At 46.1% G+C, this 22,433-nt stretch overlaps 1 protein-coding gene across 2 annotated transcripts in view; it reads left to right on the top strand.

Moving 5' to 3' along the window:
- Window positions 1–22,433, top strand: part of MORN1 (MORN repeat containing 1) — a 121,769-nt gene that overhangs the window by 23,349 nt on the left and 75,987 nt on the right. For both annotated transcript variants that reach the window (XM_055001893.1, XM_055001894.1), the window contains exons 7-10: window positions 7,578–7,674; window positions 8,851–8,961; window positions 13,502–13,625; window positions 16,841–17,031. In XM_055001893.1, coding sequence (XP_054857868.1) covers window positions 7,578–7,674; window positions 8,851–8,961; window positions 13,502–13,625; window positions 16,841–17,031 — 523 coding nt within the window. The remainder of the gene's footprint in view (window positions 1–7,577; window positions 7,675–8,850; window positions 8,962–13,501; window positions 13,626–16,840; window positions 17,032–22,433) is intronic.

Below are 22,433 nucleotides of genomic sequence, written 5' to 3'. Positions count from 1 at the left end.
GCGAGGGGCAATGAGCTATCTGCCCGGGGACAGGAGAGAGAGAGAGAGAGAGAGAGAGAGAGAGAGAGAGAGAGAGAGAGAGAATAGATTTCAGCAGCGTTCATAAGTGGCCACCTGGATCAGCTTCACCCACTGGAGCGGTTCCTTTGCTTTTTGGAGCAAATGTGTTTTGTACTTTGGCATTAGCCGTCTGTTAACACCTCTCTGAATTGCTCCAGGCTCTTGGGAGGTTTGGGGTTCCCCCCCCCTTTCTTCCTGCTTATCCTCCAAAAAGGTGAAGTGAGTTTTCCACTGCAACAATTTTGTTTTCAGAATGGAAGCTTCAGAGGACTATCGGCTCATCATCATACTACCTCGATCCAGCTCCATTTGCGTTACAGCCCTCCCCTCTTTTGTATACCTTAATGCCTGTGGGTGATGGAGCATTGCCTTGTCCAGCAGCTGGTAATTAAGATACGTAAAGGATCTAGGAGCGGGAGAGGGAACGGTCGTTTGCTATATGCCGTGCTGGCGGGACACAAACCCATGGCTGTAACCTTCTGGAAAACAGGAGTTGGGTTCAACCAGAGGAGGTCAGTTGGCGGCTCCCAGGCAATATTGGGTTTACCACCTGGCTTGGACCCCCACCCCACCCTGGCTGTACTGGCACAAAGTTCTCACCAAGAACACATTTGAGCCATCAAGCTCAGAGTGTCTCTACACAAAAAGCCTCAGTGCCTGTTCATCAAGTATAAGGAGACGCAATGTTAGCTGGGAAGCGTAGTTTAAAAAGACAGAGCCGGCGGAGATGGCTCCTCAGAGGGTTTGTTAATTTCACCTCTCCCCCCCCCCATGCTCTGTCAATTTCACCTCTCCGGTGTAAAACTGGAGGGCAGCATCCAGAGCCAGGCTTGGACCTAGAGAGGTTAGAATGGGCTGAAATTTGCCTTCCGGCATTTCACAGCCCCTTCACACATCTCCAGTGTATAGCAAAGCCTTTGCCCTGGTGCTAGCTCTGTGTTTTTAAACTATCTTTCCCAGCGACCATTGCATCTTCCAATACACGTTCTTCACATGTCAGATGTCTCATGTAGAGATGTATTTATGCCAACATAAATGGCTGCAGGGGGAGCTGTTTGCCCCTGTCTCCAGTTCAAGTAGTGCTTTTAGTTCCCCAATTCATGTGTGTGACAGTGAGCCAGGTCGGGCACCTGTGTCCCAACTCATGTCACACAGTAAGATTCACTTAATGCAGTCCTCACCACAGTTAACTCTCTTCTACATCTATTTCAGTCAGTAGGCTTAGAAGGGTATAACTCTTCTCAGGCTTGCACTGCACACTCTGTTAAAAGCGATTGGAACATATTGCCATAAACGTGTCTAGGTTTTATATCAGCTAAACTGATGTGGCCTCCCCTCCCTGGAGATTCCTGGAGGGGGGAGGCGGCAGCTCAGTGTGGGTGCTGAGTTTTCTCGGCAATCTCTAGTGCCCTGCCCCAAAGAACCATCATCCACAGGATTTCCCGTGGCCGAGGAGCAAATACAAAACCTCTCCATGTTGCAGACATGCCCTTTGATCTATATTTAATTGGTGTTGGAGAAGACCAGATGGTAACTAAGGCACAGGTTGGTTGGAAATCCACGGCACGAGAGAGCTGGCTCCCAGTAGGTTGCAGCAGTTCCCACCTTCCTCTTTCCCTCCGCTTCATTGGCTGTCTGGTTGGGTGGGTGGCTTTCCCCCCTTCCCCCTCCCACCCCAAGGACCCCTCTGCTGCTCCGGCTGTTCACGCGCTTGGCACCCTTTTGCCTCATACGACTCTCACGGATGACGCTTTTCGGAGAATGTCAGCATTTGCAAAAACTCTCCCATGTGTTGCATTGCTAAGCAACTTTTAACAACACTCCCCCCCCCTTCCCCACTCCTCCTGCCATCTGGGAGAAGAGGCTGGCCTGGGCAAGCATGCCAGGGGGAGATGTGGGAGGTGGCCACGTTGTGCCAGGGGAAGGGTGGAGGAAGAGAGAGAGCAGCCAGTGATGCAAACAGCAAGTAACTGTGAAAGAGCTGGCAGGATACGGACAGCCATTTTTTTTTAATGTGTACGGATGATGCACGATAACAGTGACAACACATTCTGGTGTGGTCCCCGTTCCCCCCCCCCCGCCTCCATTTGAAATCCCTTCTGGCTCAAGCGTAGCGTGTTCTTGGCTCTATGGGAGTTCCTGCTTTGGTTGCTAGCCCCAATAGCTAGATGCAGTTCAAGCTGGGATTGAGGGGGGGCGGGCACTTGTGGCTCAGTGGTAGAGCATCTGCTTTGCACGCTGAAGGTCTCAGGTTCAATTCCCAGCATCTCCAGTGGGAAGAATCAGGTTCTAGGTAATGCGAAAGACCTTCTCTTGTAGAGCTGCAAACAGTCAAAGTAGGCAATATGTATGTATGTATGTATGTGCCATCAAGCTACAACGAACTTATTGTAACCCCAGCAAGGGGCTTTCAATGAGAAGCAGAGGTGGTTTTCCATTGCCTTCTTCTGCAGAGTCTTTCTTGGTGGTCCCCCATCCAAGTATTGACCCGGATCTGAGATCTGATGAGATTGGGCAAAACGATACCCCGTTCCCTCCCAAAGTAGACAGTACTGAGCTTGATAGGCCGAGGATTGGACTCAGTAGAAGCAGCTTCATATGTTCATGTATTCTAATCCTACAACAGACCAGAATGCTCCTGATCCTAGGAAATCAGGTGATCAAAGAGAGCCAATCCCTAGTTACTTCCTAATACATACTTCCTCTATTCTCTCGTGCCTGAAGAAAACTTCGATGTTTCCCCTCCATGCTTCCTGGCTGCATGTTTGGTGCTTTTATTCTGCTCCAAATAACTGCTGCTGTATTTTAATCAATGTTGTACCTCGCCCTGAGCCCGCTTGTGGGGAGGGCGGGTAAAAATATAAATAAATAAATAAATAAATAAATAAATAAATAAATAAATAAAGAAAGAAAGAAAGAAAGAAAGAAAGAAAGAAAGAAAGAAAGAAAGAAAGAAAAGGCACTAGTCGCCCTACATGAGACACATTACATGAGAATGCTCAAGTGTAGGGAGACGCAATGTTAGCCAGGAAGCATAGTTTAAAAATTCCATCTCTCTACACAGAACCTGAGAGAGTGCTCCTCAGAGGTTTTGTTAATTTCATCTTTGCTTTGGGGAAGGCTCTGTCGATTTTAACCTCCTCTTCAGGGAGGTGAAGATGAAATTAACAAATCCTCTGAAGAGCGATCTCCACCTGCTCTGTAAAGAGAGGTGAAATTCACAGAGCCTTCAGCTCTGTCTTTTAAAACTAAGCTTCCTGGCTAGTATTGTGTCTCCCTATACATGAGCCTTACTGTGTAAAATGCCTTGTGTAGACAGACTCTTACAACCTCATGTCTGCTACTGGCCCTGTTTCCCATGGCCATTGGCTTCCGGTTTGCCTTGTGCGCCCCACAAGAAAACATGGAAGCCCCTCAGAAGAACAGACGCACGACCATAGCAAGGAGACTAGAAAGGAGAAAGCTTGGCAGATGCAGCATCACCTGTTGGCCACAAGCTGAGGGAAAATTGCATTAGGCTGATAATATATAATTATATATAAATGAAAAGGACACCAACATGAAAATGCTTAAGATTTCATTGCTGTGGCAGAAGAGTAGGTCAGCGATCTCTCTGCCTCTCCGCTTGCTGAAATCCGAAGCAGACCTGTAATGGCCTGGAACCTTTCTTAGGTCCAGGGTAGAATTAGTAAGCAAAAGTTGTGACAGTAAACTAGTACGAATAAGTTGGCGACTCTTTCCAGGCTTCTAGCACCTGCGAGGGGGGTGAAGCAGCTCTCTGAGAAAAACAACAGCAAGCGACACAGAATGTGTGCCTCTTTGCTGTGGAGACATTCTAAGTGAAATTATTTCCATGGAACGCTTGAGAAGAGTGATGGAAAGAACAGAACGAGCCTAGTTGCTGCAGCAACACGATTCTGAAGCCTGTTTTGGAGCTGCCTGCCAGTTTAATTGCTGTCTCCCTCTCCCTTTCGCTCCCCCCCACCCCCTCTATTTTGGAGACTAGTTGCTAGGGGTGTAAAGAAGAGAGAGCGGCAGAATTTGAGTCTCCGGATCCATCTGGGATTTTGATGGTGGCTCAGATAAATTTAGCGTTATAGTAGCACTTTGTTCCGTGCAAGCCATCCTTCGTCAAGCCGGCGAGCTCCAAGAGCCCAGCAGACGGCCACGGCAGGGAGGGGGGAGGGGGGGAAAGAAATTTAATTCACAGCCGAGCACAAGCAAGGTGGCTGGAGGCTTTAAAGTTTGGGGGGTAGAGATTTTGGGGTGGCAAGAAAGGATTTGCTAGGTCCCAGTGGCCCACAAAGCCTGTGGCATTCCAAACTACCTTTGGAAGTTTTCTCCACCCTGCATGATGTATGCCCGTTGGCAGTGACGGGTCACCTCCCACGCCCAGATTTCTAGCTTTCGTTGGCTCTTGGTTTGAGACTCTGAGTCGTTTGTTTTGATGGCTGCTGCAGATGGAGTCTTTGTGGCAATCTCCTGCCTCGATTTGGCCCCTCTTGTGTCCTGGCATGGTTTGCCTGGCATTCTCGCACTGGCTGTGTCATCTCTTGATGCTGTTACCTTGAATCAGACCCTGTTTACTTGCTCCCTACCTGCCCCCCCCCCCGCGAACTGAGCTCCTTGAAGCCAGAGTAGACAGTGCTCAGGTAGATGGACCAATGATCCGACCGAGTGTAAGGGGACTTCAGGGGCAGCAGGGGCAGGGCCTGTAGCTTCAGGGCTGAATGCATACTCGGTTGGCAGAAGGTTCTTGCTTGCGCATGTGTGCCCGTAGAGTTGTGTCCATGCTTTCCGAATCAGCGCCCGTGGACATTAAGAAAATATTGCCCCCCCCCACTCCCCAAAGAGCCATCATTTCAGGTATGGAAATACTTTTTGCCTGAAATCTTTAAGTTCTGCTTGTATGAGAGTCTCTCTCTACACGAGACACCTTGGCACGTGTTTATCAAGTGTATGGAGACACAATGTTAGCTGGGAAGTGTAGTTTTAAAAGACAGAGACAGCAGAGATGGCTCCTCAAATCGTTCGTTAATTTCATCTTCACCTCCCCCAAAGGTTCTGCCAATTTCACCTCTGCAGTCTAAAACTGTGTGAGATTGCAACAAGAGGGCAGTGAAGAATGGAAATGGGCTGGAGCTGCCTTCCAGAGCCAGGCTTGGACCTGGAGAGGTTAGAATGGGCCGAAGTTTCCCTTCTGGCATTTCACAGGCCCTTCACACAGCTCCAGTGTATAGTAAAGCCTTTGCCCTGCTGCTGGCTCTGTCTTTTTAAACTACCCTTCCCAGCTACTATTGCATCTCCTGACTTGTGTTCTTCAAGTGTCAGTTGTCTCATGTAGAGAGATTCACAGTGGACAAGGAACTAGTGATACAGGTTTGTGCAAGGACACAGTAGCTTCACTTGCTAAAGTTATTAGGATAAGCTTAGGTGAGTGGCTCTAGCTCCATGACAGAGCACCTGTTTCTCATGTGGCAGGTCCCAGGTTCAATTCCAAGCATCAGATGTTAAAGGATCCAAGACTGCAGGGTGGATCCAGCCATTCTGCCTCCTCTAGCCTAAGGACCCTTTCTTCAACTTAAATGGACATTAGAGGAACTAACCTCTAAGAGGTATAATAATAATAACTGCACTTATCTACTTCTCTTCTAAACAAACCAGTGTCCCACTCAGAGCAGTAAACAAAGTCAGTGTTATCATTATCCGCACCATACAATTGGGGAGCTCGGGCTGCTGAGCTCATGGAAGTAGTGGGATTTGAACCAGCAGAGTGCATATTCACAGCTCAACTACTTAACCACTCTGCTACGGCAGCTCTTCTAGACTTATTAGTATTCCACTCAGAGTTGTGAACAAAGTCAATGTTATCATTATCCCCACAATACAGCTGGGAAGCTGGGGCTGAAAGGAGTGGCTTACCCAAGGCCACTAGCTGAACGCATGGCAGTAGTGGGGGTCGAACCAGCAGAGTGCATATTCACAGCTCAACCACTTAACCACTCTGCTACGGCAGCTCCTCTAGACTTATTAGTATTCCACTCAGAGTTGTGAACAAAGTCAATGTTATCATTATCCCCACAATACAGCTGGGAAGCTGGGGCTGAAAGGAGTGGCTTACCCAAGGCCACTAGCTGAACGCATGGCAGTAGTGGGGGTCGAACCAGCAGAGTGCATATTCACAGCTCAACCACTTAACCACTCTGCTACAGCAACTCTTCTAGACTTATTAGTACTCCACTCAGAGTGGTGAACAAAGTCAGTGTTGTCATTATTCCCCCAATAAAGTTGGGGTGCTGGGACTGAGAGGAGTGGCTTGCCCAAGGCCATCTGCTGAGTTCAGGGCAATAGTGAAATTCAAACCTGCAGAGTGCTTACTCACAGCCCAACCACTTAACCAGTGTGCTACAGCAGCTCTCAAGGCTCCTGGAGGAAGGCTTCAAGCTTTGCTGAGTTCAGTGGCTGGATCCACCCTAGCAAGTGTCGGGAAAGACTTTTCTCTGCCTAAGGTCCTAGGAAATTGCTGCCTGTCAAAAGTAACGGTATCAAGCTAGACGGACTAATGGTCTTAAGTGAGTCCCATGTCAGAGTCCTTAAGGGACTCTGACTGCGGCTCAGAGGAAGAACCCCAGATTTGCACGCAGAAAGATACCCAGGAGCAGGTGTCGGGCAGGAAAAACAAAAAACAACCCAGCTTGGAGAGCCTGCTGCCCATCAGAGCAGACTGTCCTGAGCTTAACGGCGAGGCGCGCTGACTCGACGTAAGGCAGCTTTGGACGTTCAATGTGGGTTCCACTTAAGGACCATGTCAATGCACGTCAGGAACCTTCCGTTTAATGCCCAGATCCTCAGGCAAAATTCAGCCATGCTCAAGGTCACTCAGTGCCAGGGCTTTTTTTCAATGGGAATGCAGTGGAACGGTGTTCCGGCACCTCTTGAAAATATTCAGCAACCGTGCATGAAAATATTATTTCACAGAATCCCGTGTGTTTCTTCCTCATTTCCCTCTTGAGAGTTCCGCCACCTCTTTTCCCAGAAAAAAAACCCTACTCAGTGTGGAAGGGATTGAGCTTTCCCTGAGCTTCGTGAAACATAGATGGGGACAGAACATGGTTGCTTTTTCCTTTTAAGGGTAGCTCATTGTCCACGTATGGTTTCTCAATGGGTAGCCTGCTGTATTAAACTCCTCACCAGCCAGAATGCTTCGGTTCTCCCAACTTCCACCCCCCCCCCCAATTTAGAGGTCATACCGGAGTGGCGACATAATCCTGTGCTGTTATTTTTTCTCCCCCTGCCCCTCAACATGCTGCCTCTCCTTTCCCGTTCAACATTTTTTCACACCCATTTTGGAAGAATATTTCTAAAGAGCCCTTTAGGGCCACCCGCTCTGCTATTACGAGCAGCCGGATTAAACCCTTCCTTCTATAGTCTCCTGTGTCGCCATCTAAATTTGAAACCAATGCATATCTTCTTTCTTTTTTCCTCCTTCCTCCCCCCACCCCATGTTCTGTTTGAAGGGACAGTGGAGAAATGACACATTCAACGGACAGGGCTCCATAATCCATTGTTCTGGTGTCACCTATGACGGACAGTGGCTGAATGGCTACCCTGTTGGTACGTACTTTGATTATGCCACCAGGTTAGTAATGAGGCTTCGGCACAATACCATGCCTTTCACTCCATTGATTAATACGCTTGGACCGTGGCGTTGGCATCCTTTGTGCCCGGGACGTGTCACTCATAAAAATACAAGCAGTAGCGGGCCGTCTAGGGGTGGGGGTGGGTTAGAAATCCGTTAATGCAACAAAACAAGGGACTGTACAACCACACACGGACACACATGCCAGTTATTATTTTGAAGGAAAAGGGCCTTCTTTCCCCCATTTGGTCTATCCATGAATTGTGCATGGGAAAACTTCCAGTGGCTTGCCAGCTGCACCAGTGGAGCCCCTGAGAGGCCCATCAACAGGCAAAAACATAGCATGAGCAAACGGAGTGACTCGCAAACCGTTCTGCGCAGAGCGTGCATAAACTAGTCTGTAGAATTTTTGAAAGAGGAGAGAGAGAGAGAGAGAGAGAGAGCGCACCACTAAGAGTATCTCTCTAAATGTTATTTTTAAACTATTATATGTATTATCTCTAGAGTGGAATGGATGTCAGCAGCAGGAACCTTGGGGTCTGCCATAGGGCCAAAATACATGTTATCTGAGTGCCCTATGATTAAAGCTCCAGACGTGTAATTCAGCTGTTAAAAAACAGCCTCTCACAGGCCTGATATGGATCGAGGGCACAGCACTAGGGATGGGATGGGAGTGGGACTTAATATCCTAGAGTGTTGCACCCTTCTAAGTCCCGTGAAGTCAAAGATACTTAAGGCTGCACTGTACGTCTTCTCTCGCACGGTTTCCCTCAGTCCCAGAGGCATGCCTCTGGCTGTTTTTAGCCTGGTAGGAAGGAAAGGCAAGCACAGCACGGGTCACAGAATGTCATCAATAAAAACAGGGCAGTTCCTAAATCCCCCTCATTGCTTCCTCCCTGTTTGTGATAGTGATGTGGCATTTACTGGGAGAGAAAGAGAAACCATTGCCTGGCGGAAGGACCCACAGCAGTACTGTAACCCAGGAACCCCTGCTAATTTGGAGATTTGACTGGGGCTTTCGACTAAGTTCAGCCCTGGGCATTTTTTTCTTCATATAAATTCACCTCTCATTTTTTTATGGAAGAGAGAGAGGGTCCTAGCTTCGTTGTTTTCATCCATGAAGTAAACTAAGAAATGTTGACTGTTTTCAGTACAACCCACGAAGATCGTGATTTTGGGACCGGAAGTTATCGACACAGTTCCAGGGTCCACTCACACGTTTCACGTCCAGCTGCACAACGAAGATGGAGAAGTTGTCAAATGTAAGAACCTTTTTAACAGCTCTTTGGTGCTGTGGGAAAGACTCCTCACAAAGATGAGCAGAGAACAGCTCCCACCTCCAAAACAAGGGCATAGCATTTATCTGTTTTTCTTTCCCTTCATGGGGACAGTATATATTAAACTTGTCAGATTCCATTCTCGATCTTTTACAGGGACTTGGATTTAAAAGTTGGCACGTTAACTGTTTTTTGTCAGCTGCAGACCTCTCAAAGGGGCCTTCTGAGGCATGTAAATGATACAAATATGTAAGCTAGAAAACTTTGTGGACTGTAAAAACTACACCACAAATTCAAGCCAGTATTTAACTGCTTAATTTGCGACAATTCTCCCCACCCCAAGCAGAACCTGGGGATTATAGCTTCAGGAGGGTGCTAAAAATTCCTTGGTGGAATCCTTAGTCCTTTGAAATACATTTCCTTGTGGGGGGGCAGTTTGGCCAATCAGGAGCAGCTGAGACTAGAACCAGGAGTGGATAGATCTATATAGGGCCAGCCTGCATTTCAAGCCACATTTCTTGGAGAGTTCTGAGGCTCTGAGGTAACTCGGCCCACCCAGGTTGTCCAATGGCCCCCTTGCCCTAGAAGGATGATAAATACTTCTAGGTCATGGCTGGGGGACCTAATGGAGCTTCCAGGTTGCCAGTCCCTCACCTGTATCTTAAGCTAAATAGAGGTTTTGGGCTTCCTGTGTTTATAAATTAAGTATTAGCTAAATTCCAAAAAGAAGGCCTCGGTGGCTGTTTAGAACATCTGCCACTTGGTGGCACTTGGTGCACGTTGCCTCTTGGCGGCTGTTTAAGACGGCTGCTAACAAACATGCGACCAAATCCGAGGAAACTTGTGCCGTCCTGGCTTTATCATCTATATTGTACGCTGTCTTACCACCCTGATGAAGCCCAGCTACGGAGCATATCTTAATTATTATATCTGATCATAGGCGAATCCTGGACAGCTCAACGGCAGGTCAAAGAAATCTGGGAGAAATCGATTAATTTTCTTAAAAATACCTACACCCCCAGCCCGCACCGAATAAGTAGCTTTGCAGATGAACTTTGTCAGGAGTTGTGTGGAGTTTGGTGTCTCTTATTTATTTATTCATTCATTCGTTTATTTATTTATTTATTTATTAAAGAATTTTATTGGATGGGTTCACATACATTCCAAAGACATTTAAAAACAAATATTCCCCCTTTCTTGACATATGCTATCCCACCCCCCACCCCTTCCCCTTTTCTAAGTTAACTCACAACAGCACTCCGATCCTTTTTCTTCTTATCCCTATATCTAAGTTATATTTGTCCCTACTATTCAAGGCAAAGTAATAGCTTCTATATCAAATCTACCTCTTCATAACTATCGAGAGACCACAATTGACCTTTCACATCCCGTTTCTTCTCTAGGTAATTTTTAAATTTCTCCCAATCCACCACAAATTCCCTTGGATTCCGTTCTCTTAACTTTCTTGTTAATTTGTCCATTTCCGCCATGTGCAGCAATTTTTTAATCCAGTCTTGAGTTTCCAGTAGCTCTTCTTGCTTCCAGTACTGTGCATACAATAATCTTGCAGCGACTGTCATATAATAAAGTAATACCCTATCTCTAACATCGACATTTTCCATATTTAATCCCAATAATAATAATTCTGGACTTTTTGGTACATTGCTTTTCAAAACTGATGACATTTCATCAAAAATCTTAGACCTATTCATTAGTTTATTTATAGTCCACCTTTCTCACCGAGAACCAAGTCAATAAGAACAACCGCTAGGACTTTCAGTGAACAAATACAATAGGGTATGGGGTTATATTCCAACTCATGGGAAAGCACCTGACGGGTAGGCAGATAGAAGGATTGTGGAAACTCCCAAGCGAAGTAGAAACCCTCCGTGCCAGTATCATATAGTCCCCTTTCGCTCCTTCATCCTCCAAGCTGCTGTTTATGCATCCATAGTTCCACCTGCCTTATTGGAGTTTGTGGTCATTTAGGCTCTTTCCAGAATTAGTAACAACACTGAGAATCCATTGGCTTGATTTTGTGCTGCCCAGTTGAAAAAGAGCCTTTACAGTCAAAAATATCTCAGGTTTCTGCTTAGAGCGCTTCTTTTCTATTGGTCCATGTTGGATGGAGTTTCATTGGCTAGCAAATGGAGGCACACACACGCCCATTCCTCCTGCTTTGGGACAATTTATGGATGAGGGGACATAATGTCTGTTCACAAACTATCAGGATCTAGCTAGGTCAAAGCCACCTCTGAGCTCTTTCGATGGATCCCAGTCCCCTTTCTCACTTGCTTAGAGACCCAAAGTGCCTGCTGGATCAGACCATAAGAATCAATCTAGTCCAGTTTCCTGTTCCACAGTTGCCTGCCAGATGCATCTGAAGAGCCCACAATTCGGGCATGAGAACAACCACCGTTTGCTGCTGTGGCTGCTCAGCAACAGCCCTCAGCAGTAAGCTGAAGTTTCGTGTAGCCATCATGATGAACAGCCATTGACAGACCTCTCCTCCCCCCTGTATTTGTCTTTTCAAGCCATCCATTTAAGCACGTGGCTGTCGCAACATCCAGCAGCAGTGAGTTCCGTGAATCAATCATGCACATCAAGGAGGAAAATTCTTCTTTGTGGGGGGGGGGAGGGTAACATAGCCATTCCCTCTTGGTACAAAGGCATCTCCTTTTATTAGCAATCCTTTTGGAGTTGCAGTTGCATCTGTCCTTTGGCTTTCCCAACCATGCTTGGCATTCACTCTTTAGTCCCGGATAACCCGGCTTCCTCACGTCCCACATAGCTACGAGTATTGTTGCTTGTGTCTCAGCTTTTCACATGTTCTCATCCATTCTTGCATACTGTTATACAAACAAAACTTTTTGTTAAAAAAAAATAGAGATGAAGAAAGAGAGAAAAGGGCTTCTCGTTGAAAACAAGGAGTTGTTTGGGCTTTGTAACCTTCTGCTTCAAATTACGGCTACAGAAGCCAAGGCTACCTGCAGCACATTGTGACTAAATGAATGTGGCGAAGTACATGTTCCAGAAGTGACGACAACTCTGTTGTTTTGCAGGGTGTTGTGTTTGCTTATTTTTCAAAACTGCAAATCCGGGGCAAATATTCACTTACAATATGTTCTCCGAAAGGTGAACTTACCTTCTAGTGTCAGCTGCCCAGTATCAACTAAAACATTCAAGGACAAAAAACCCACACATTTACTTTTTACATATGAACTACAAGGATCTGATCTGATATGATTCACTGCCAGGGAGAAGATGCTTCTGTGTGTGGTGTGGGCAGTGATGCTCTTGTACCCTTCCTGTCGGATCCCTTTGACTTCCCAACTGTTCCAAGGCCTTAGGAGGGGGTTGAATATCACCCGTATTTCTCCCCTCCTTTGTGCCTGAATCTTCATGATTTCTACCACTGAGCGACACACTCCTTCTTCCTTGGTGTCTATCTTCCTTTTGTTCAAAGTCAATACTTGAAACTGGTATAGCAGCTAAGCGACTTAGCTACGGGTCAGAATAGACTCCCGTTCAAACCTTGGTGCTGCTGTCTCTCAGACCCACCACTGCTATAATACTGAGCAACCTTACAGGGTCAGGGTCATTGTAAGGATAACCATAAGGGAACGGATATCAAGTGCGCTTGAGTATGCTAGGCAAAGTGTTAACATGAACCCTACATCTGCCAGTAGCTTTCAACTAGGCTGCTAGCTTCCTTACTTGGAAGTCAGTCATTGAACTAAAAGGGACTTCGCTTCCAGGTAAAACATATGTAGGATCAGGCGGTCTGGTTTGGGCAAAGCTATGCTCCAACATCAAAAAATCATTTAAATATCATGAGTTAATCTAAAATATCCTGGGACTAGATTAGTTTGAAGGGCCTGAAAATCTTCAGCATGTAGCAGCCGCAGAAAAAGAAGAGTGTTTATATATTGCTCTTCTAGTCAGGTTAGTGCCACCCTGAGAATGGGGGACAAAATTAAAGTTGTTATTATTCCTACAATACAGGTGGGGAACTAGGGCTGAAAGGAGTGGCTTACCAAAGGCTACCTGAAGAGCTCATAGCAGTCATGAGAGTCCAACTGGCAGAGTGTTGATTTGCAGCCCAACCACTTAGCCACTGTGCTACAGCAGCTACTAGTTTGGAATATCCAATCACATTTTTAAAAAAGAACTCCTTTTAACAAATAGAAAATTAGCCCATAAGGGAAAAGGCTTCCAACCCAGCCCTTAGAGAGTAGAATTTTCTACTTGCGGGGCACTGGGTCCTTGGTTTTTGTTTTTTATCTAAGGAGGACCCTGAATTGGCACAGACCTTTCTATTACCAGTTTTTACGCTGTTTGGGGAAGGGGGGGTGGCTTGGGCTGACCGCTTGGATGATCCGGGCTGCTAGTTCCTGGGGGAGGGTCTCCGCTGAGTGGGAGGGGGCACATTTTTGGGATTCTTTGCTGGAGAAGCTTCTGCTGCAGCGGTCCAGAGCAGGATGATTTCAAGAACGGTTTCTTCTCCCTGTTGCCCCTTCGATAGGTGAGAGCGGTCGCCTGCTGGAGATCAGCGCTGGAATCAGAGACGGGGAGCTTTTAGCAAGTTCCAAAAGCAGCCTATACAAGATAATGGAACTAATAGGGAGAGAGTCAACAGAAAGCCCCTTGTAAGTAACACGTAGACTTCATTTCATCCCCCCGTAAGGAGAAGCGGTGCACTCAGCGGCTCAGAGTGCTCCCTTGATACTTTTTGGTTTCCCTCTTGGACACATTCTGCCAACTTTAGTGTCTTAACTGGGGTTTGTCTTAGCTGGTTAAACTCTACCGCCCATGGCATGGGACCCCTTGCAGAGGCAAAGCTGCCTAGTTAGTGAATTTGAATTTTTTCCCCCTTCTTCTCTCCCTTTCTCAAAGGAATTCAGGGTAGCATACATGGTCCCTCCCTGATTTACCCTCACAACAACAGCCGTATGTATCCATGATGTTTTAAGGAGCTCGAGGAGGCTCACCTCGTTCCATTTTACCTTCACCACAATCCTATGAGTTAAATTAAGCTGAGAACAAGTGATTAGGCCAAAGTTTCAAGCAGGTAGCCATCTGCAGTAGAACAGCAGGATTTGAATCCAGGGGCACCATATAGACCACCAAGGTATATTTTGAGATTCAAAGCTACCTTCATATATCTAAAGGTGTCTGAAAAAGGGAACTTCAACTCACAAAAGTTTATACCCTGGAAATCTTCTTGGTCTCTAAGGTGTCACTGGATTCAAATCCTGGTTAGCCCAAAGTCACCCTAGAAGTTCCACTGGTGAATGGGGATTTGAACCCAGGACACCCCAGCTCCCTAGGCCACTACACTAGTACAGACTCACCTAACAGGCAAACCCAGGAACTAGGCCCCACAAGCAGCTGATGCACCAGTTTTGTCCCCCATATTCTCCCAGGCAACAGAGACATCATATCATCACCAAGTTTGGTTGGCTTTCATGGGGGTCATGGAGAATGGGTCCGTGGCCATTAGCCTTGCTGACCAAATGGAGCCTGCACATACGCAGGCCAACCTGTACATGCACAGTTCCCATGTGTGCCTGCACAGAACACTCTATGAAGAACAGTTACAGTGCAACCCGGTTTTCTCCCCTCTTCTGTTTGATCATCACACAGACTCAGGATTTAAGTTAGGCTAGGGGAGAATGACCGGCTAACAGTCCCCTCTGAGGTGCTCTGTGGGTAAGACTTTGAAAGAAAGGAAGCTGTGTGGGTTCCACAAGGGACTGGTTTTTGAATTTGAATGAAGGGGCATCTCATAGCCAAACTGACAGGAGAGGTGAAATGTTTTTGCAAAAGAGGGCTGGATAGAGCTGAGGGGGTTGGGATGTCATAATGGAAGCCTGCACAAGTCACTGTGAAAGATATCTAGAGAAGAACCGGTCATAGCCTATTCCTCCAAATTTGTGTTGGGACAGCACTCTTGCACACTTAAGATCATCTTCTTAGCTCAGTCCCTGGATTCTCTCAAAATACGAGGATGACAGTTTTACTGTTGTTCTCCATATTCTGTAAATCATGTTAACATCAAGCTCTTAAGAGGGTTTGCTAACCCGTGAAGACCTTGTACGTTGTTCAGCCTTGGAGAAGCATATTTTTTCCACTGTTTCCCAGACGCCTCCAAGAGTAACGGCAGACCATCAACTTGGAAGGGGGCCATAGCTCAGTGGTGGAGCATCTGCTTCGTGCGTTGAAGGTCCCAGATTCAATTCCTTGCATCTCCAGTTAAAAGAATCAGTAGGTGACCGTGGAGAGCCACAACCTGTCCAAGTAGACAAAAATGACCTTGATAAACCAAGGGTTTCACTCAGCATCAGGCATCTTCATGTGAATGTACTTTTTCAAAAACCAAGCCAGACAGCCTTCCGTTCCTGTAAGTAGTTTCTGCCACCCAAATGAAAGAAGGAGTTTGTTTTCATAGACAGCCACCAGGGAAAATTCAGCAAGGCTGGTCAATGTTACTGCCTCATACAATAGAACACCAAAAAAAAAAACCCTCTAAGAAATGGGTCATCCCAACAACTTCCATGTACATAGCTAAGGACTGTTGCCTTGTTGACAAAATCTGGTAGACAATCCAGAGACAGAATGCTACAGAGATTACAGAGATTGCATTTTGTGGTGTGCTTTAAGCAGATTAGAAGAAGGTGAGCTGTATTGAATCAGGCCTAAGGTGACTCTAGTCTAGTATACTTTTTTTTAGCCAAGCAGATGCCTCCCAGAAGCCCACAGGCAGGGCATGAAGAGTCTTCCCTTGCTTTGTCTTCACTCCCATCCCAGAACTAATATGCAGCACTGCCCTGCCACTGAATATGGGGGCTCCATTTAGCCACCCTGACCAACAGACATTGATAGACCTGTTTTCCATGAACGCTTTAAATGCCAGCTCAATTACCTCTCATCTCCAAAGAATCTCAGGCTGGAAAGAACCTGGGACTCCTGAGAAACATCAGCAATGGTCTTAGACCTCCATGGTCTGATAGGATCTAAAGCAGCTTCTGATGTTCGTTTTGGGGGAGACCCCTGGCACAATGGGGCAGCGCATGCAAAAAGTGACAGGTTCAGTTCCTGATATAGCCAGTGAAAAGAATCTCAGCATGGTTGGAAATGCCCAGCCTGGGAAGTTGAAGAGGGGCCGTGGCAATGGGTGGAAATACACATTACTAAGCACCTAGGGATGCTCAAGTGAACCTCATTTCATGTGTGTCCCCCCCCCCTCAACTATCCATGCACTCACTCACACAGTTACACTTCAGTTTGCTCTGCGTGAGTATATTCATGCATTCAATACCAGTTCCTCTTCAACTGCTAAAAGTATTCTGGTTTCCTCCACCTCCCACGTCCATTCATTGAAATGTAGATCTTGACCCTTTCTCACACCTTAAAGAAATGCAAATTGGCAAGTCAAAATAGGCTACAGTACTTGTTCTCCCAGCGAAAACAGAGCTGAATTGGCGCTTTGCCCTCCGGAATCACTTGCAGATGCAGTCACACAAAGGGAGCTCCCGTGAAAGCGGCATTCACCTATGCCGAGCAAGAACAGCCTGCATGTGAATTGAGGACTACGCATACAGTCCTGCACTTGAGCATCCCTAGATGCTTAGTAATGTGTATTTCCACCCCCAGTGATAGCACACGTGCTTTCAGGGCTTGGGGTGGAAGGTGCTATGTTTCGTCTTTGCTGCCTGGGGACAGCACTTGTCTAGATGGTCCGGTGGTCTGGCTCAGTGAAGTGCATCTCCATATGTCCAACAGCGTGTTTTGTGTTTATTTACTTCAAGATTTTAAAACCTAGCAGTGCAAAATGAATTGCCAATCCTGTTTTCCTTTACAGTGGATTTGAGTATATTAGCTACCCTTTGATGGCGTCCTCGTCTGAAAGCCCAGAGCCTCGAGCCACTCTCGCTTCTGATGGCAAATCTCTTTTTGCCCTGCTTGAACAGTCAGCCACCAAAAGAGACCTTGAGCCAGAATCCCGATCAACCCTCATGGATAGTGCAAGAGATACTCTTAGAAACCAGGACGGTAAGTAAAGATAGCAGATTTAGCTTGAACATTCAACTTCTATAGTTAACAGAGAAACAAAAAGGTATGTTCTCTCCTTCAGTAACAACATCTCAGGAAGAAAGAAAGAAAGGTGGGGGGGGGGAACCCGAGACAGCTTTTGTCATGCAAATGGATGGCTCTAAAAATGCATTTTTCTGGGGTGCGCAGGATCTGTCATTGACATCCCATTCAGGAGGAAGAAATAGATTTAATTAAAAAGAAGGATTTTTTTTTCTCCTTCTACTTTAGACAGAATGGCCTCCGCTTGTTACGCAGCCTCTTTGGGTGGGTTTTCCTTCTGTGAACAGTCAAAACACACTGTTAAAAATGAATTAGAGAAGGAAATGTTCAGAGCAGGTATATCACACACCCTCACATACATATATCCTATTGGAAGCTGCTGTGGCTAGAACCAGAGGCTCACGTGTCCAGGGGGTTTTGCCCTGTGTAGCAAGCCACTGTGTGAGCCAGTTTGGTGTAGTGGTTAAGAACGCGGAACTCTAATCTGGAGAACCGGGTTTGATTCCCCACTCCTCCACTTGAAGCCAGCTGGGTGACCTTGGCTTAGTCACAGCTCTCTCAGAGTTCTCTCAGCCCTACCACCTCACAGGGTGTCTACTGTGGGGATAATAATGACATACTTTGTAAACCTCTCTGAGTGGGCATTAAGTTGTCCTGAAGGGCGGTATATAAATCGAATGTAATTATTATTATTATTGTTATTTGTATGGGATATTTCCTGGATGGTGGAATGTCCCAAACCCTATGAGGAAAGATTGAAGGAGCTCAGTAAGTTTAGCTTGGAGAGGAGATGACTGAGAGGTGGTATGATAACCATCTTTAAGTACTTGAAGGGCTGTCATATAAAGGATGGCACAGAGTTGTTTTCTGCTGCTCCAGAAGGTTGGACCAGAATCAATGAGTTGAAATTGAATCAGAAGAGTTTTTGGCTAAATATTAAGAAGAACTTCCAGACAGTTAGAGCACTCCCTCAGTGGAACAGGCTTCCTCGGGAAGTGGTGGGCTCTCCTCCTTTGGAGGATTTTAAGCAGCGGCTAGATGGCCATCTGACAGCAATGCTGGTTCTGTGAACCTGGGCAGATCATGAGACGGAGGGCAGGAAGGGTTACAGCAGTGTGTAGTTCTCATGGCCCCTTCTTACATGTGCAGGATAAGGCCAATCGCCACCTTATAATAATATAATAATAACATTTGATTTATATACCGCCCTTCGGGACAACTTAACACCCACTCAGAGCTTCTTACAAAGTGTGTTAACATTATCTCCACAACAATCACCCTGTTAGGTGGGTCGAGTTAAGAGAGCTCTGAGAGAGCTGTGACTGACTCAAGGTCAGCTAGCTGACTTCAAGCGGAAGAGTGGGGAATCAAACCCAGTTCTCCAAATTAGAGTCCCGCTGCTCTTAACGACTACACCAAACTGGTTGTCTTGGGGTCAGGTAGCAATTTTCCCCAAGGCAGTTTGGATAGAGATCCTGATGGTGTTTTGCCATCTGGGCATGGAGTAAGGGTCACTGTGTGTTGGGTGGGGGGAGGTATTTGTGAATTCCCTGTATTGTGCAGGGGGTTGGACTAGATGGCCCTCGAGGTACCTTCCGGTTCTATGATTCTATGAATGCTCGTATGCTCTGGCCTGACTCCACCCACCAATGCTTGCCATTGGTTTCCTCTGAATGGGAAGGACATCTGAAGTCTGGGGTTTTGCCAGTCTAACAACACAGCTCCGCATACCTGATCTGTGGTACATCTAGCTCAGACCTAGCCAATTCACACGTTGCCTTTATACTAGGGAGAGTGCTCGTGCATTAAAAGGGCCCACTATTATCGTGTAGGTATCAGTCGACCACTTTCCCACCCAAAAGTGTTTGAACCGGTATACAGTTAAAATCAATTTTTTTAAAAAAATCACTCCTATCAGCTTCAGCCAAACATCTAAAACTTTTTAAAGCAGCACAGAAGTACAGCAGCAAATAAAAGAAAACCGACACTGCCTTTCTGTGACCCACCTGGAAGGTTTTCAGGAAAAGAAAAGTTTTGAGTTCAGTCTGGAAGGCGAGTAGGGATGGTGCCAATCTCACTTCCAGTGGAAGGGAGTTCCACAGTCCCCGAAAAAGCCTTCTCTTGGGTCGCAGCCCGTATACTCTCCCATAGGATAGCACTATGCACAGATTCCATGTAGTAAAGCCACCAATTGGTATGTGTTGCTTAGCCTTCCACTAAGGCATAGCCCAGGTGGGGTTGCCAACTTCCAAATGGTGGCCGGAGATCTCCAGGAATTACAACTGATCTCCAGACAGAGATCAGTTCCTGGAAAAAAATAATTCATCTGGAGGGTGGACTGTATGGTATTATTCCCCACTGAGGTTCCTCCACTCCTAAACCCTACCCCAGGCTTCATCCTCAAAATCTCCATAAATTTTACGACCTACCCAGAGACCTTGTTATAGAACTTTCCCTCTGTCTAGTTTTACAAACCATCCCAGTCTCATGTATATTTGTATATTTTTGTCAGGGGCTTAAGCCCTCTCCTCTTAGCTGCTCACTTTGTATCATGGAAACACGTCTTTCTTTTTGTAAACATAGAACTTGTATGGTATATATAATGCTGATTTGTGGGATAATGTTGACAAACGCATCCTGTTGTATGGGGGGGAAATTCAGGTTGTGGAAGGCACAGTGAAAATTCGAGGGTTGCAGGTGTGGTTTCCAAGAGCAAAACAGGGATTTGGGGGTTGAAGCAGCAGAGAGGAGAAGTTCAAGGTCATCTAAGCTTCTTTCATCTGCGAAAGACATGGAGGTCCCTCCGCTTCTGTTCTTGTCATATTGTGCATAGGAAGACTGAAGTGAATGAATACGGAGGACGGCATTTCTCAAGTTTTTCAAACCTGGCCTCCCTTTTAAATTTATTGGGCTGGGTTCCTAATCAGCTTTACTGCTGACTCAAGAGAGAAGAGGGGCCTCATTTGACCACCACAAAACCTGTGCTGAAGATTGCGGGGCCCACGCAGATAACAGGCCACATGGGACAAGACTGCAGTGAAAAGAGGCATCAGGTGTCAGATAGCCAGTTCCTCTCAATCGACTTCTAGTCTCCCCTCCTCCTCCCAATAAATGAAGAAAGTCAGAAGAGTTCTGCTGGATCAGAGACTTTAGTATGGCTTTTTTTCATAATTGCCAATCAAGTGTGTCCCAGATGTGATACATAAAGGTTCCATGAGGCTGTTGTGGCTGGCAGCGACAGGATACACCAGTTTTCCTCTTTGCATTTAACTAATCACCTTTTGTGGTCACTGACACCAGTGGCCATTGCCACATCCCATGGCATGGAAGTCCATAAATTAGTTTTGGGTTACATGAAGAAGTGGATGACCCGTAGAGTTCCTGTGTTATAAGACAGTAAGCTAGCTTCTCTCCTTCCACTTTCTCCAAGCCACACACAATTCCCGGTTGTGGTCTGAATTGGCCCCCTGAAGCAGAAAATCGTAACGAATCTGGGCAAAACAGCCAAAGGTTAACAAGGAACGTCCAAATCATTTTGGTAAAACTAGCAAAATGTCTCAGTCCAAGGAAGGTAGGGGAGCACACGTGTCTGTATCTAGATCCCTGATATTTTGATATACGGCACCGTGAGGGCCCCTCTGTATCTTTCTAGCTAAATCCACTTACCCAGAGTTGTGTCTCCAGGTTTATTATAAATCCCAGTGAGTCAAAGCTGCCTACTTATTTTATACATATATACATTCATGGCCTATATTGTTGTTTTGGTTTCCTAGAGGACACGAAGTAACAGATGAGCTAACAGTTTCTTTATAAATATGCCGGTATTATTTTACAGGCCAGTTATTCCTGGAATGATTCACCGGTGCCTTAATGCCGTGAGCTTGGGAGTTGAATCAGAGTTTAATCACTTTAGTTTATTGTGAACCGTAATATGAAATCCACCCCATATAACTTGATACATTGTAAATACACGATTTGCATCTTAATAACACTCAACTTGCTAACACAGTGGAGGGGAGCCGGGCAGTAGTTAAAATAGATCTATCTTTGGAGGCCGGAGAGTTTATTTTGATAGCTGCGGCGTGCGTGATACGCTTTGACTTCCCCCTCGTCGCCAGCACTGGCCTTTTTTTTTTTTTTTTTTTTTGGTGGTAGTCATATGCAGCTTGGTTGGGTTTTGCTTTTTAACCCTCTAACCAAAATAAATATTTATTAGAAGAACCCCCATTTAGCACCTGACCCCACTATTAAATTACCAGAAGATTCGACATCTTAAATAAACATGCCCTCTCTGGGTCTGAGTCTCCCCTCTAGGGTATTTTGTCAGTATTATTTCAGAACACGGATTGCAATTTTGTTTGCCTTGTTAGGGAAAATACTGAAACGGAGAAACGGAAGAGAACAGGCCGCTCCGCGCCAGTATATGTAAATGCCATTTGGGACAGCAAGACAGTAGGGCTGTAGTCTAGATGTGGAAGGATCCTTAAAAATGGAATCCAGGTTTGTGTTTAACACTGGCAACTTTTTTTTTCATTTTCTGTTTGTTATTTTGAACTGTTTTCACAACCAAACGAACAGTATAGCACTGGCAACTTGAGGTTTTCTTTGAATACTCGTAGCTCTTTGAATCCATTCTTAGCTGTTCTACCATATAATAATAACAACAACATTTGATTTATATACTGCCATCCAGGACAACTTAATGCCACACTCAGAGTGGTTTATCCTCACGACAATCAACCTGCGAGGTGGGTGGGCTGAGAGAGCTCTGAGAGAACTGTGACTGACCCAAGGTCACCCAGCTGGCTTCAAGTGGAGGAGTGGGGAATCAAACCCGACTTTCCAGATTGGAATCCTGCTGCTCTTAACCACTACACTGAACTGGCTCTTCCTTTCTGTGTGGTGGAGAGTGCCCTCAAGTCATAGCTGACTTATGGCAACCCCTGCTGGGGTTTTCATAACAAGAGACAACAGAGGTGGTCTGCCATTGCCTGCCTCTGCAACCCTGGTCTTCTTTGAAAGTCTCCCATCCAATTACTAACCAAGGTCGACCCTGCTTTGCTTCTGAGCTCTGATGAGGTAGTAGCTCACCTGGGCTATCCAGGTTTCTTAGGACTCTCTTAAAGTGGAAAATGCACCTCTTGGCTATGTGGGGAATGGAAAAAGCCCCCTTAAAGGAACAGAAACACTAAAGGACCTCACATACTGCTGCATCAGAAAAGCTGCTGTCTTGAACATATGCAGCTGCCTCGTGCCATTGACCTTTATCTACTTCATGACTTCTTTTAGCTTAGAGATGCCCTAGAACCTTCCGCTTGCAAGTTGGTATTCTTGCCCCCTTCTGGTAAACCCAGCTGAAT

This window comes from Eublepharis macularius, chromosome 17 (assembly GCF_028583425.1).
Source record: "Eublepharis macularius isolate TG4126 chromosome 17, MPM_Emac_v1.0, whole genome shotgun sequence".
NCBI lineage: Eukaryota > Metazoa > Chordata > Lepidosauria > Squamata > Eublepharidae > Eublepharis > Eublepharis macularius.
Note: the sequence above shows the minus strand (reverse complement) of the source record. Positions and strands in the feature narration are given on the sequence as shown.